At 50.1% G+C, this 16,606-nt stretch overlaps 1 protein-coding gene across 1 annotated transcript; it reads right to left on the minus strand.

Moving 5' to 3' along the window:
- Window positions 1-1,111: 1,111 nt before the first annotated feature.
- MAD1L1 (mitotic arrest deficient 1 like 1) lies at window positions 1,112-16,242 on the minus strand. The gene is made up of 18 exons (XM_032970168.2): window positions 15,870-16,242; window positions 13,561-13,724; window positions 12,438-12,578; window positions 12,137-12,307; window positions 11,152-11,276; window positions 10,893-10,974; window positions 9,868-9,998; window positions 9,262-9,376; window positions 8,320-8,381; window positions 7,723-7,809; window positions 6,882-7,026; window positions 6,273-6,413; window positions 5,725-5,781; window positions 5,146-5,228; window positions 4,331-4,421; window positions 3,675-3,897; window positions 2,805-2,995; window positions 1,112-2,111 (listed from the first exon to the last, which is right to left on the minus strand). The coding sequence occupies exons 2-18, from the start codon at window positions 13,714-13,716 to the stop codon at window positions 1,935-1,937; spliced, it is 2,178 nt and encodes a 725-aa protein (XP_032826059.2). The 5' UTR covers window positions 13,717-13,724; window positions 15,870-16,242; the 3' UTR covers window positions 1,112-1,934.
- Window positions 16,243-16,606: the final 364 nt, after the last annotated feature.

The following is a 16,606-nucleotide window of genomic DNA, read 5'->3' on the forward strand; positions in this document are numbered from 1 at the left end:
ACGTGGTAGTGGTTGCGTGTGATGGGGGGGGGAGGAGCGGTGGTGTTGCGGTTCGCGCACTTCGCAGACGGCGTCCCGAGTTCGATTACCCCCCCGCCGCCGCCGCTCATCGACACCGGTGACAGATTAATTATTTATCTGAAGCGGTCCTGGGACTCGCCTAGGTCGACTCAGCCTCGAACGAGTACCTGGTGCGGCGTGTAACAACATCGCCGCTGGGGAGACAAAAGTCAGCGCCGGCCTTCACCAGGGTTGCTACTCGCTAGCAGCACTTGCCCCAACAGTCTGTTAAGGCTATACGGGGGATCTCTACCACTTGACGTTGCGACACCCACCCCTCCCCGCTCACGTGATGAACCCCCATCGTGTCACGTGACGGCGAAGCACAGCCCCCCGCCCCAACATCACGTGATGAAACGTGATTCCGCCCTTAATGTCACATGATGGAAGGTCTCTCGCCCGCCCCCCCCCCACATCGTCACGTGATGTCCAGCCGTTTCCACCACCCCACACCGCCCCCTCCCTATAACATCACGTGACGTGGGGCAATCATTTAGCACCTCCCCCCGCGTCACGTGATGTTCGTGAAACCCCCCCCAAACATCACGTGACGCTCGCTGGGTTGATTTGTGGGAGGTCAGAGGTTAATAAGCGAAACGGATTAAGACTTTAAAGGCGTATTTTTTTTTACGAACCATTGATGTTCGTCAGTTTTAATCTATTTAAATACCAAGTGTGTGTGTGTACTTGTCGTGCACTGAAGTGTTTAATTGCGATTCGGTTTTCGTGAGGTCAAGTTAATTCAATTGCGTGGTGACGTTGGGACGCACGTGGCGAGTTTAGACGTCACGACGCACGCATCGATTGTTGTGATGTCACGACGCACGTGTTAATTTCTCTTCGATCGGGAGGTTTTTTTTTATTACGCGGTGACTTCTAAAAGTACCGGACTTTGCGCGCGCTGTGAATTAACAAAATACTACCCAATCTCAACACTTTCGCAAATAACAGGTGCGTAAAAAGCTAAATATATAATAGGCGACGTTTCTGGCAATGGCCCTTCTTCACAGCACATGGGGGGAAAACAGCAAAAATGAAACATTGGCATATATTTATTTGTACAGTACAGTAGTTTATTTATCATGGATGTGAACTTTAAAAAATGTTAAATGTCCCGTGGAATTTGGTCAACCAGTGCCTTTGAAACGCCTCTCACCCACGTTCTGCTATTGCTCTGCCTTTTTCACTTCATTACAAACTCTTCAAACCAACCAGAAAAGTGTATGTACTTCGACACCCAATGAGCCTTCTGCTTGATCGTAAATAGTATTAAAATATACTGTCATTGAATTGCAAGTACAGCACTGTATCGCCATTATCCAGTTTCAAATGTTTCGTATGAATGACCTGTAAATGCAATTGAAAGGTACAGTAGTAATGTATTATTTGCAGTATGCCGGGCACCCCCCCCATAACTGGAGCGACTCCCCCAAATCTGGCTCCGAGTGGTTTTACTGCCCTTTCAGATTACTCCCCCCCCCACTCCACTCAAAGGTTAATATCATAGCCAGATACATCGAACAGATATTTGGAAGATCTGAAGCACGGTTACGAGACACGGATAACGGGAAGAGTACATGAGAGGTGCTTCGTTGTACTGCGAAAAAAATAGTACTTGACATATAGTGGCTAAAATAAGACTTAAAAACAGTAGAAGCAGCAGCAAAAAGTGGATCATGCCTGCCACCCAGACTTCGTTTTAAAAGCCAGCGAGAACTTCCACCAACTCAGGGTGATTTGCTGCAATGTTTTATTGACAGCATATGCACCGGAATGGCTAAACCATGAAGCAATTGGGGCATGCGCGCGCAGGTATTGGGTATAATCCGGGCAGGAGTGGGGCAGTTGAAACAGGTGTGGGCAGATGTAGGGCATTATTGGGGCAGGTGTTGGGCAAGGGACATGGTGGGGCAGGTCTGCCGGCTGAAGAGCTCGAGCGTGATAGCGCTCAGGAACACCGGGATGCTCTTCTGCTGGTGCAGGTGCAGACTGATGAGGTCTGACAAACTTTGCGAAAACTCCGTTTCCAGCAATTGCATCTGCCCTGCGTTCTGCGGACACGTCAAGAAGTGGTGGCAAAGATGGGTGGGTGGGGGGGGGAAGGGAAAAAGGGGGGAAGGGAAAAAGAGGAAAAGGGAAATAAGAGAGACGCAAGGGGATATTGTTGTCACGCGTGTCACACTCGAGATAAGCTGGGGTTTTACAATATTTATGACGATTATGCCACATTTATCCAGGAGTGCACTCTATGACTTTACATCTTTTTCACAAGAGGGATTTTGGGGTGGCAACACAAACAACACAACAGAACCCATCGCTAAAACACAAGTGTGCAATCACCCCTAAAACGTGCACAACAAAAGAAGCCCTTCACAGAATAAACAATTTGGTGAAAGGCTCCATTATCAACTCACCCACCAAGAGAGCCTAACATTCAAAGCAAAGCTTTACACATCTACACATGCGGTGTGTGGTGATCCTGACTGAAGTGTTTGGGCTGTGAACAGACACCAGGAGCCAAACCAGCCCATCTCTGCTGAAAAACAACAACAAAAAGTTCTGCAGCCAAACTGTACCCCCAACCTCCATCCCTAATGCCAACCCCAGCGATTCCCCTTTTTTCTCACACGATTAGGTCACGCCCATAAACACACCCAAATGCCATGCCCCCTGAGCCCCATGACCGATTCTAAATGGTGGCAGCATTGCTCGGTGCGTACGCTGCACCGCCACATGGCGCACACCTTAAAGAGGAGGTAGTCGTTCTCCCTCTCGGCGTACATGGACATGAGCTTGTACTGTCCCTCGGTGGAGACGGCCATCTGGTATCCTGTGAGCGAGTAGTAGGCATTCCGAAACTCTTGAATCTTCATCTGGAACACCTCCTTCAGACGCTGGTTCTTCAGTTCTGCACTCTCAAGCTGCTTCCTGAGATCTGCATCGCCGTGGGGAAAAGAAAGCGTCTCAGTCATTGTATTGTTTTGCTTAGTCACGCTTGAACCATACTCTCAGCAGGGCATGCTTCACTTAATGCAGTGGTTCTCAACCTTATCCACGCCTCTCGTCAATGTGGCCTCAATAAGCATTTGTTTTGTCTCGTGTCTAAGTGTGTTTTTTGTCACAACGTAGCGCTCCCGTTCCCCGCGTACATTTAACATTTCTCCTGCACAATATCCATGCTGCAGCCTGTACCCCTGCCTGGCAGAAGCCCCCATCCAATCCACACCCAGCATGACAAGGCTAATGATTGTGATGACGTTCATCACGTCCTGCGACACAAGCGGGAACAGAGGTGATACTTTTTTGCCAATTGTAATTTTGTATTATCTGGTTAGTTGAGTAATCGAACTGACAATAGACTAATCGACTATTTAAAATGGATAGACCCATATGGGAATGGCATCACGCTGACCTGACTAAAGTGCTATAATGTCGCACTCAATCCCAAGCTATGAAGTCTCACGAATGCAACTTTAAACTCACATTGGACGGTCGAAACATTGAACCGAATACCAGCGGTAACAGATCAACTCCAGAGCTCCGCTCTCGTTAAAACGCTGTCTGCCGTGCGTCTCGGGCGCCGGTGACGACGTGTGCGCTTCCGCTCCCGTTACCAGCGATGACGCGAGAGGGCAGGGCGCTCTCCGAGTCGCCGGGCTGCTCGGCGGGGGCGGCTGTGGCGACGGCGCCCCCCTGCTCCAGCTGGCGCACGCGCTCGCGCAGGCGGTCGCACTCGTCCTGCAGCCGCAGCAGCTCGGTTTTGTGCTCCTCCTGGGCCGCTGCGAGCGGGTTCATCTTCATCTGGAGCACGCGCGTGTGCCTCGGGTCGTAATCTCCCTAGGCCGGTGCCACCGCAACATGGAAGGGAGGATGAGGGGGTCAGGGCCTACAGTTCGTGACCATGAGGATTTGCAGAAAATGATCCGGTAACTCCAAATGTGTTGCATCGCATTTCAATTAGAGTATTTCAATGACCTGCTAAAGTCTAGCAAAGGGGATTCCTGTACCCAGCAAGACTTCTGAACCCAACAAATTAGCCAACCAGCCACGAGTATAATGCCTGACCCCTTTCACGAACCAACTATCCAAGCAATCACTAATGCTTTCACTTACCCCTCACGATAACCAAGTAGCAAAACCAGCCACGTGTACTCGGCTTTCCACTGACCCTGCATCATAACCCCTAAATCCACTTGGGGTACTTTGCCTGGTCCAATTTCCACTCTTTGTTCCCTCTTCAGTTGTTGTGCTCCCAGTGCTGCCGCCCCACCTGGAGGCTCCGCATCTCCAGCCTCATCTCCAGCACGCCTTTTTCCTCCGTCACAGTGTTCAGCTTCTCCTGGAGGTCTTCGATCTTCTTGCTGCACCGGAACACATGAGTGACACATTTCCGATTAAACCACCTGCCGGGCATTAAAGATTAATCTAAATTTAACAACAAAAAAACGTGTATTCTATTAGCCTATGTCATTTTATTGATGGAGCTAAAATTACCATATGGGCTTACTAGGTAAAAATTGGTTTAACCCCTAGATGGGAAGTGAAAATTAAGGAAACCTCAGCAATTCATCGCAACACTTAGCACGATAGCAGAAACATAAACATTAGCACTTACAAAGCATCTATACACCGTGCTGGTAAGCCATTTTGAGTAAATTCTAACTGAATGGATGTTTCCTTTGCTTTACAATGCGTTTGAAAAATAAAAGTTGACATTTGTAAAAGGTTACTGAACATAATTTTTTACCCCCCAGATATTTCCATGTCATCCGACTAGTCGAGTAACGGAACCGCTAATGGGCAGAGCAATCGTTCACATCACCAATCGGATATCCTGGAACTTAATTCTCAAGTGCGCCGGTTTCTGCCATGTCCCGCTGACCGGGGAAGGTGCACGCGCCCGCTCGCCACAGCTCAATCTAGATTTGAAGCTTTCGTGACTACAGCAATTTATACTCTTTGGTTCTTTCGGTAAAGTCACGTAGGCATAAAATAAATCACGTTTCGATTGCAACACAAGCAATCATCATCAGGTGGGAAAACCACAGCAAGAAAGTTTTTTTTGCTGAAGTGGGAGAGAGTCACCACAGCTGGTCGGCCTCGTCCCGCGAGAAATCCCTGGCAGCCGCCGACACCCGACTGCGCTCCAGAGCCAAGTCTGCCTCCAGCTGCAATCACAACCACGGGTCCCCCGCCCGTCCGTCGTCAACATTCGACAGGAAAACGATTTATCCACTCAAATCGATTCTTTCGCTCATGATACGTGCGTCTATTTAGGGTGACGAAGAACGACTATAGAAACGACACAAAACATGTATATATGTAAAACAATACAAACGAGATGGGTAAAATATGAGACAAATAGTAAGATTTTTGGATCGAAATTTCAACTCCCAAGTCATGACACGTTATCGAATCACCGGATGGGTGAATTATTTAATTCCGAATCAGCATCAATGTCAAGCACTTTCAACGATCAGGTATGCATGCTGATTGTCACCAAGTGCATCCCATGTGTGATTATTATTATTTCAATTATAATGCGAATCAGCCCCTTGTTTCGTTCCATAGACAATTCTCAATGGACTAGCCTAACATCCCGCGCAGAGTCCAGAGATTTGGCGATATTTTCTAAAATATAAATCTTGGTCACCACACACTCACCTTCTGAGCTTTCAGCTTGTAGTTAAAGGTCTCCATCTTCGTTGTTCCCAGCTGCTTCTAATCAACCATAAACATCACGTTATCAGCAATCAGGATGAAAGGGAGTTATGACAAGCCTTGATCGCAAAACAACTGCCTTCACAACCACGATCACAACCATCACATGCGTGGGCATAATTAACCATGTGGACATCATCAAATTTGCCACCACCATCTCCACCACTGCCACCTCTTTCAAAACCACCACCTCCTTCAATACCACCACCATCCTCCCCACTATTACGCCCTCCACCACCATTGCTCCCAACTTCTTCACCACCATCTCCTCCACCACCATCTTCTCCACCGCCATGTTCTCCACCACCACCACCAAATCCACCTCCATCACCATACCCTTCTCAACACCACCACATCCACCACCATAACAACCATCTCTTTGACCACCAGATCCTCCACCAGCACCTCCTCCACCATTATTCCCCACCACCAACTCCAGACCCAACACCACCACCACTCTCCTCTCCTGTTTGCCAGTCGCCCCGCTCTACCTCGAGCTCCAGGGTATGGGCGTTGACGCGCTGCGCTGTCGCCTCCGCCTCGCGCACGCGCTGGCTCAGCTGGGTGGTGAAGCCCGTGGTGGTGGTGACCTCATCGTACGAGTCCAGGATGCCCCTCATCCCATCCCGCTCCTGCATGTCGTGCGCAGCCCCCCACAAGAAGACAAAGATCCCCCCGTGTAGTCTTAACAGACCGTTGGGGCAAGCGCTGTTAGTGAGTAGCACCTTTTAAGGCCGGCACGGCACACGAAGGGGTGGGTGGCCAGTAGTGACGATGTTTACACACCGTACCAGGTAGTCATTTGCAGTTGCGCCGACCTAGGGGAGACCCAGCACTGTTTCAGATAACCGTCACTGGTATGGGTGGCCGTAAGCAGGAATGGAACTTGGGTAACCGGGTCTGTAGTGCAGCGTGCTAACTGCTACACTAGCACTCCTATTACCATCCAATTTGTGAAATATGCACACGTATGGAATCGTGTTCACTATTATGAATCATCAAGCAGCGGATTTACAAAAGCCGATAGTGATAATGGAGGGTTGTTTAGCTATATTCTGACAGATGGAATACACTTTATTTTTCTGCTTGAGTGAGCGTACCCGAGTAAGCAGCATGCATCGTCGCTGCAGGTTCTGTGCATGGTTATCTGCCTGCTGCTTGCGCTCCATCGCCTCGTGCAGCTGCGCCGTCAGGCGGATCTTCTCCTCCTCCAGCCGGTGGCGGTTGCGCACCGCGTCACGCACGCTGCACGCGCAACAGAAGCGACGCGACTCGACATGAGGGATGTGCGACAGACGTACGTACGTGCTTATGCATGTTAAACTTCTTTCGCACCGTACGGAGCCAACAGTGCTACTCAGACCAAGCAATGCGGGACGTCACCAGCAATTGATGTTAAAAGAGAGCAGTGTTCGTTCAGCTCGTGGAATTAGTGACGAATATACTCATCAATAGGCCGTCTTATGTGGGTCAATAATGACCGTGAGTGGATGAATCATCAACCACGAATGACAACTACGACCACCCACCAAATTCCAAAGCATGACCGACTATCACGAGGTGAAACTAACGAGTCTGAATGAAGAGGAAGGGCTAATATAACTTAGTAACATTCTTAGAGACAGTGCACTAAGAGGCTATACATGTGTATAAAAGCATTTACTGAGTTCACGGTTTGTCTGATCTGATGTTGGGGTGAGAGAAATTATGCACCTCTCACACCAACATTTAACAACAAAGAGCGGACTAAACGTTTAAATGCTTTCGTCAACTGGACGTCACTGAATGGCTACATGAAATATTCACAGATCAAGACTTGACTAGAATTCCACAGGGGTGTTGTCGACTAGACTAAGACTAGCATGAAATAATGTGCCGACTACATTAACAATGAAAGAAAGAGCCGTTTCGAGGGCAGAATGGGGTGGGCTCGCAACTTACGTGGCACCCATGCTGCAGTTCTTCTGCGCCTGCAGCAACTGCTCGTGCTGCAGCAAGCTCAGCTGCCTGTTCAGATCGGTCGGATTCCTAACAAACAACAAGTGCTGTTTACTGTTTAGCGTCACGGCAACGTTGCCGCAAGACCCGCGTAAGACTTGGTGCGCTCTGGAGGAATCATCATCGTCGTCATCTTCACTTCAATATTTATACCGTGCCTCCCGTAAAAGTACATCCCAAATCCCGAAGCGTCTTGTGGGACAGGATCCCCGGTGGCAGCTGGCTCTGTGCGGCATAAGGTTGACGCAGCATTGGCCCGCAAGTGGGCATTAGTCTGCCAGTAGGGGGGCAATGTTGCTATGTGGCTTCCCAATTAAGTAACTTGCGAGTAATTGATCGAAATTTGACCAGTGTTGTATGGCGAAGGCTCTCTGATGGGGAGGATGTGGGACAGACCCATCACAGGGTGACACATGCCCGGGAAAGCAGTGATGAATATTTCAGTGAGTCAGGCCGCTTGGGCAAAGCCCATTAGCGAGCGGTTGTTTATGATTGCCGGAGCGACACATGAGGAGGTGGTGTACGCAGGGGGGAGCTTACTTTGCCTTCATGCCGGTGACCTGATCCAGCGACTCCCAGGTTTTCAGCTTATTCTGTAAATCCTGGAACAAGAACCACAGAAAATCTTCATGGTGGCACTGGGATCGACCCTGGCTCGAGTTAACAACCGGCCGAGGTTAACCGATGAATGTTGAAAGCTAGCGAGTAGCCACGTAATAAATGCCATCATAGTAACCAAATCGTGTGGCCGAATATTCAGGTTTTATACAAATTTGAACAATGGTGCAAACGAGACTATAGACATGAGATATAACACCAAATGATATAAACTAAAAACAAGATTAAAAAAACCAATAGCCCGCTAGCCTGTGCAGCAAGCCATCTAGGGTGTCTCAGACCCTCATGCCTTAGCAGCTTTGGGGGCGCACTGGTGCCGCCATGATACGGCCATGCGCCATAAGATATAAATATCTATGATAATTATATAATCGTATAATTCATTGTTACATTGCGATTACTGTTGCTCTTTTCAAGTTTTGTAATATTCATTTCTGACTAAATATTTCTATAAAATGTCGAACTAAAGCATCCGTTGTCAGTCAATACAACTAAAGCACACTGCGTCGCTGCGCTGTCTACATTCGTCATCCTCGTAGCGAACCAAGACATTCACTGCATCGCGCGCTATCGGATCCGGTTCTGCGGCCGTCTGGAACGCTCTGCCTTCCGACCGATATTAGAAAGCCACTGGAGCTGTGCACTTTTAAATCTAGATTGAATACTCATTTCTTTAGAATTGCTGCTTGTGTTTAGTTTGTTGTCATTTCCCCGCACCTCCGATTAACACGGTTGGCTACGTATGGTGAGAAAGAAGTTCAACATACAAGATATTACGAATTGCTGGTGACTTCAGTGGCATGGCTCGTCAATGTGCAGTGGAAAAGCAAACCCCTGCTTTCTCCAAAGCGGAGCCACCCCCACCTCGTTCTCCACGAGCAGGTGGGCGTGCTGCTCCTGCAGCTGCTGGAAGCGCTCCGTCTTGGAGCGCAGGCTAAGCACCTCCTCCTTCAGCAGCGCCGTCTTCTCCTGTGTCTCTCTGCACACCACACCAACCCATTGGAACGTTTGCTATTCGCGACTATTTCTCACAGCACAAGGCAATATCGTATGTGCCATGTTTCACATGTACAATCTGCGGTAGTTTCACAGAAGGGGGCGATGTTGTAATTGTGCGTTGTTTACAATTGAGCAATTTGCGGTTAGTTTTTTAAATGTCAAATTCAGATCGCGAAGAACAAGGCCGACTCTTTTTCGGATTTTTGGAGAATGCACCCGCAGTAACAACCATCGTATTTATGGACAATGCACCCTGAGTAACAACCATAATATCTATGGAGAATGCACCTGCAGTAACAACCAAAACCGCTGCGGTTCTTGAACAGCGAATCTCTGCAATAAGTGGTTAAAGCTGCAACCACTCGGCCACGTCGCCTCAAAATCGTCATCGGATGTAGGTGGCCGAGTGGCAGAAGAGCGCGTGCGGAAGGAAGCCGCTGTCGTGACAGAGCCGCCATCGCTGCTGCTTACCGATGGTAGCGGATTTCTTCCTGCAGGGCCTTGTTCTGCTTCTCAGCGTCCAACAGTCGCGCCAGCTGAGAGCGCATGCTCCGCACCACCACCGTGTCCTCCTCCATCTTGTGCAGCTGCTGCTCCAGGGACTGGTAAAGCGCGGACATCCCACCGTTATCCCTCACCGTTATCCCCCACCGTTATCCTCCAAAGTTATCCATCACCGTTATCATCCACCGTTATCCTCCACCGTCATCCCCCACCGTTATCCCCCACCGTTATCCCTCACCGTCATCCGCCACCGTTATCCCCCACAGTTATTCCTCACCGTCATCCCCCACCGTTATCCCCCACTGTTATCCCCCACTGTTATCCTCCACAGTAATCCCTCATCGTTATCATCCACGGTAATCCCAAACTGTTATCTACCACCGTTATCCCCCACCGTCATCCCCCACCGTTATCCCCCACAGTTATCCCTCACCGTAATCTCCCATAGTTATCCTCCACCGTTATCCCCCAGTTATCCCTCACCGTTATCCCCCACAGTTATCCCCCACCGTCATCCTCCACAGTTATCCCTCACTGTTATCCTCCACAGTTATCCCTCACCGTCATCCCCCACAGTTATCCTCCACAGTTATCCCTCACCGTCATCCCCCACCGTTATCCTCCACAGTTATCCTCCACAGTTATCCCCCACCGTCATCCTCCACAGTTATCCTCCACAGTTATCCCTCACCGTCATCCCCCACCATTATCCTCCACAGTTATCCCCCACCGTAATCTCCCACAGTAATCCCCCACCGTTATCCCGCACCGTTATCTACAGTGGGGGAGAGTGGCCGTTCACAATAACATTGTCAGTGACTTAGGTCACTCTTGCAAATGAGACAGACTATCCCGGTGTCCTCTCACCTGGTGAAACAAATAAACTTGTGTCGTGACTATAAGAGTTGTTGTGACACGCCGTGTGATTGAACAGGCATGTGTAACGAATTATCCCCCAGCATGCCTTGCTGCTTACACACATCGCTACCCACCTTGTTCTTGAGCTCCAGCTCCACGCACTGGGCCTGCACCCCTTCCAGCTCACGAACTTTCTCCTTCGCCTCCTGGCACAGTCTTTGGTGGGTGGGGGGCGGGTGGGGGTACGGGGGAATAACATGACGCCCAAGTCGGATCGCAAAACTCCACTCGGCACAAAATCGCACTCATCTCCCAAACGCTGTGCTCGAGACCGGACGACGGCGTTCGACACAGAACGAGCGCACGCGGCCACGACAGCGCCGTTGTCCGTACCGCTCTTGCTCGTCCAGACGACTCTGGGCCTCGTCGTGGTCCGAGGACAAGATTGTCATCTTCATGTCCTTGTTCATAAGCGCCCTCTGCAGATCCAGCACCTTCGACTCGGCAACGTTCAGCTTCTGCTCGCCACACCACGCCGTGCGAAAGGAGACACCTTACGGTATGACCGGCCAGGTGGTTGTACAACTATAACAATTAATCGGCCAGGTGTTTCAGCAGTAAAGCTGGCACGCTTGTTGTTGGAAAGCAGCGATTTAAAATCCTGACTTCATGTTTACTCAGCCTATCATCCCTCTGGTGTTGATAAAAATAGTATCACTTTGTGGGGAAAACAACAGTGCTTTGAATATGGAATTTCCACCACTGGCTCAGGGCCTTACAGTGAATAAGCATCACAACATTTCTCAATGGAGCAAGAAATCACTTTGGCTTCCCTGTTGTAACATACTATGCCCCCACTCGGACTGCCGCATGTACATCTCGTCTTTCTGAAGGGCATCGGTCCCCCAACAACACCCTCGAACTCGTGCGGCCCTGGCGGCCCCTTGCGGCTCGTTGCCGTTGTTGTTTGTGCTGGGCCCCGGTTGCTTCATCCCAGGCTGTGCTTCAGTGATGTTCTCGTGCGAGATATTGGCTACCTCGCCTGGTATACAGGAGGTCGTGGGTTCGATCCAGACCCTGACGCCTGTATATTTGGAGTTTGGATGATCTCCCCGTGGTCATGTGGATTTTTCTCCGGGTCCTCCAGTTTTTCGCTCCACATTTAGAATCAACATGCGTTTAGAGTGATAATGGTGTGAATAGTGAGTGTAATGATGATCCAATTGATTTTATGAGCGCTGAACGCTGTCCTGTCGTCCGCCCAGTCGTCTATGGCGTGGTATACACAACATAGATACAAAATGCAAATATAACGAATGTAACTGCGCTGGAAGTTTCGCCAGCAAGGGTGACCGAGCGAGGAGCCATCGTGCTTTACCTCCTGCGTCTGCAGCAGTTGCTCCCTATCTTTGGTGAGACGCTGGATCTCGGCGTCGCAGTGGCGATGAGAGGTGGCGGCGACCGCCTCCAACTGGGCCTGCAGTTCCGCCTCGCGCTCCTGTGCATGCTTCAACTGCAGTGCCAGCTCCCGGTTCTTGCTCAACTCGCGCTGCAGACACACACGCACATGCACGCACCACGCGCGAATCACGCACGAATGAATGTGCAGGAGCGTGCGCGAGTGCGAAACCTCCGAGACGGGAGCTGCCCCACCCTGCTTTTCCTCCCCGCCGTGTCACCTCGTAGTTGCAAGTGCTTGTATTCAGCTCCAGCTCCGTCTCAATGCGTGCTCGCTTGGCCGACAGAGCCAACTTCTGGTTCTCACACTCCAGGTGGTAGAGCTTGGACTTCAAGTGGCTCTGGTCCACCTGCTCCTCCACCTGCGCGCGTGCAAATCGAGGCGCCGTTGGCACCGTTAGTCTCAAGCAGCAGCACAGGCAAATGTTACCGGATGTTCACCGGCTAAAACGATTCATCGATAGAAATCAACTCTTATAGTCACGACACAAGTTTATTTGTTTAACCAGGTGAAAAGACACCATAATGGCATCATCAGAGAAATCTGGCTGTTGCCTGATGATGCCAGTTGTAATTACTGGCGAACGTCACACTCAGATTGTAAATATTGTGGATTTACTCTCCAACACACCGGTGTGTTGTACGAGTAACAAATTGGCATGTTCTGTTTACATGACAAACCTTACGATCTGGCTGTCGGGTGGTGGCGGGTTTCACGACACATTTATATGAACTCAATCTCACCCAAAAAAACTTGTATTATGAATGATTGGTCAACAGGGAGGCACAACCTTGGGTGGTCAAGCAACTTCTATGTGCGATATGATTGGAAGCTGCCGTCCCAGTCGTTCACAAGTTGGGGAGGAGGCCACGATCAGATTCACCCACATTTGGGCGACTAAGCGTTTCACTCTCGAAAACGGTGCTGAAACCATGACTGGCGACGATTGCTGGTGACAGTTGCTCTCAGGTGTCACGGCCTTAACAAGAGCCAAAGTGCCTCGGTGGCGAGATGTTAACTACCTCGCCTTGTATACAGGCGGTGGTGAGCTCGATCCCGGTCCTGGCGCCTATAAAATTTGGAGTTTGCATGTTCTCCCCGTGGTCGCGTGGATTTTTCGCTGGTTCCTACGATTTTTCCCTCTACATTTAGAAACATGCATTTTCGAGTATTTGGCTGCTGTAAATTTCCACGTGATGATAAGCCACTTCATTGAGCTATCATTTGTGGCCAGGTCGTTTCTCAAAAAGAGCTCCATAGCTCAGTGAGCCTTAGCCGTTAAAATAAAAATAGTTTTAAATTGTTTTAGTTTAAAGTGGCACCGGCTGGGCTGGCAGTCGCACCTGCAGGCTGCGGAGGTACTGGCTCTGCAGGGCATTGCTGGAATTGGACAGGATGGTGGTGCTGTTGTCGTGTCCGCTCAAATCCACTTGGGACAGGTAGCTGTGGAAGGAGTTCAGGACTTTGATGACCGTCGTGTTGTCCGCCGAGTCCTCCATGGCGGTGTCTGCAGGGCGAGAGGTACCAACGTGAGGTCAAAGCACACGCATTTGTTGGCTGTGGTTGGTGTCGTCTGTGTTCTCACGAGCAGTGCTAGAGCATCCCACTATCATTGTGTTTTGTGCTGCGTTCACAACAGGAGTGCCGCTTGTCTTCAAAAGGTTACTGACCAAAATATTTGTCAAATGAGCCTTTGTTTTTAGGCAGGTGACTGGACAAAAATCACCAGGCAAGACGATGACCATACCCACCAAAGAATGACTCTGATGAGTTGAAATTAACAAATCTGAATGAAGACAGACTAAGGTCATTTAGTAATGTCATCAGACACGGCAGTGCACTGAGACAACAACCCGACACAGGCGTCAATAGCAAAGGCTTAAAATGTAAAAAATAGGAGACAGTTCGGGCAATGGTTCTTCTTCACAGCACAAAGAGATAGGCCAGAGAGGTAGAGTGGCTACGATACTCTTTGGTTCGATTCGGTAAAGTCACGTAGGTAAAAATTAAATAACAAAAAATCACGACGTTTCGGCCACAACACAAGTGGCCTTCATCAGGTGAAGAGTATGGATCCTTGCAGTCACGAAAGCTTCAAATCTAGAAGAGTGGCTACGAGTTGGAGACAGCACTTTATACACCATGATGCCTGATAAGAATGACATTATAAAACAAAAACAATTCCTGATGACAGTTTTGTTACGTGCACAGTGCACCACAGCCACCAAATATTTTTTTTCTCAGCACCTTACTCATTAAGTAGTTTGCTATTAGACTCAGGATGGTCTCATAACGATATTTTCGAAGGAACGGATGGGTCCTCGTTCAAATGATCAAAACCGGTATAGTTTGCTTGTATACTGTCAATCCTGCTGTTGTTTAGCACTCCTCGAAGACCCTGGACGGATATATGAAATAGACATTGTTCGTTTCCGTCCCAAAAATAATGTTCGCTTTGGTTCGCCCGTCTTCTCACGCCGTCCCTTGTCAAATCCCAGGCACGACAGACAACTCACCAACTCTTCACGAACTGCCTTGCCATACCTGTGAACCCCGTTATCAGTGCCCTAGCTTATTACAGACCAATTCAGATTTTATTGGTCACCCCGTGCCCCCTTATAAAATGTCAATGTTCATCCTACAAAGTCCCATCACCACATGGGAGAAACATATAAATACAATAACTATTTGTGTGCCCGTATTGAAACGGCTGTAACGACGTATGGACCTGAAAAACTCAAATTTTCCCTGTGACAAGCACACGGGGTCAAACCGTACGGGTTGACACGGGCAAGCATTCCGTGTGCCGAATTCACTAAAAATTCCGCGTTTCGTTCGCTCAACCCAGCCTGTTAAGTGGCGACACCACGATATGACTGCAGTACGCACTGTATGGAAAAAATAATAGGTGTTGTTTTTACCCGTTGTGGCAATAAAACAGGCGTCGCGATAAGATTTTCAAACGCCAAATAGAAACCTCTTTTGCAAGGAACCGTACACTGCATTAACCAAACGCAGTGCTTGCGGTGAACGTGAAAACAAGCATGCTCTCTCGTAATATGATGCATCGTCTTTGAAACTGATTTGGCCTACATCAGAGAGAGCCTACAATAGGGCCCAATCTCACCGACAGTGTCGGCTGGGCATGTTTGTTTGCATGTTCACCAGAAGCACTGCGTGTTGGTTCATGCAGGCAGTACTTGATCCCTTGCAAAAGTTCCCACCTGATGACGCGACGCTTGTGTTGCGCCCGAAACGTCGTGATTTATCTTATTTTATACCCACGTGACTTTACCGAAAAAAAAACAAAGAGTATGGATTCCTGCAGTCACCAAAGCTTCAAATCAAGATCCTTGCAAAATATTTCTATTTGGCGTCTGGACATCTTAACAAGACCGTTGTATTGCCAGAAAGAGTAAAAAAAACCCATTCTCAATCGTCTGCACACTTTGATACCGGCAAAACAAAGTTCCCGTGTAGCTATGCCCCCTGTATGCCTCAACTTCTTTCGCACCGTACGGAGCCAACCGCGCGACTATCACGGCTGGCTCAGGGGTTCGAAAAGAAGCCTTCGTCCGACGAGTGGGCAAACCACGACCGACTTGACCGACGACGTTCGTTCGTTCATTCATTCATTCGCATTCGCAATCACCTGCGCGGAACGAAAGAGTCCTGGGGAAGGCGCCGCGTCCACGTCGCCCCGTAGACTAAAGCCGCGTCGCGGCCTTCAATCAACCGGGCTCGCTTCGACGCGAACGCTTTCAGTGGCTTGGCGCAACTTGGGACGAGGACGCCCGACCCGCCACTCATTAACGGCTTAAAATCTGTTTTGTTGTTGTTGGTGTTGTTGTTACGGCGACAACGACAGACGACGACAAACAGCAACAGCTGCTGCTCCTGCTGTTGCTCCTGCTGCTGTTGCTCCTGCTGTTGTTGTTGCTCGACGTTCGCTGTTCGCGACTACAGCGTTGGCCTTGCGCGCCCAAAGTAGCGCGCCGCGGTGTCTGCTGGGAGCTCCTCATCGCCCCCCTCCTACCCCCCCCTCCTACCCCCCCCTCCTACCCCCCCCTACCCCCCCCTCCTACCCCCCCCCTCCTACCCCCCCCCTCCTACCCCCCCCCTCCTACCCCCCCCCTCCTACCCCCCCCTCCTACCCCCCCCCCCTACCCCCCCCTCCTACCCCCCCCTCCTACCCCCCCCTCCTACCCCCCCTTTCCTACCCCCCCCTTCCTACCCCCCCTCTCTTCCTGCTCCTCCCCCCTCTCTCTACCCCTCCCTTCCCGCTCCTCCCCCTCCCTCCCCCCCCTCATTCCACCCCTCCCGCTCCTCCCCCTTCCCACTCCTCCCCCTCCCTCCCGCTCCTCCCCCTTCCCCCCCCTTCCTTACCCC

The sequence above is a fragment of the Petromyzon marinus genome, chromosome 43 (assembly GCF_048934315.1).
Source record: "Petromyzon marinus isolate PM22_M1 ecotype Great Lakes invasive population chromosome 43, UKy_Petmar_22M1.pri1.0, whole genome shotgun sequence".
Taxonomy (NCBI): domain Eukaryota; kingdom Metazoa; phylum Chordata; class Hyperoartia; order Petromyzontiformes; family Petromyzontidae; genus Petromyzon; species Petromyzon marinus.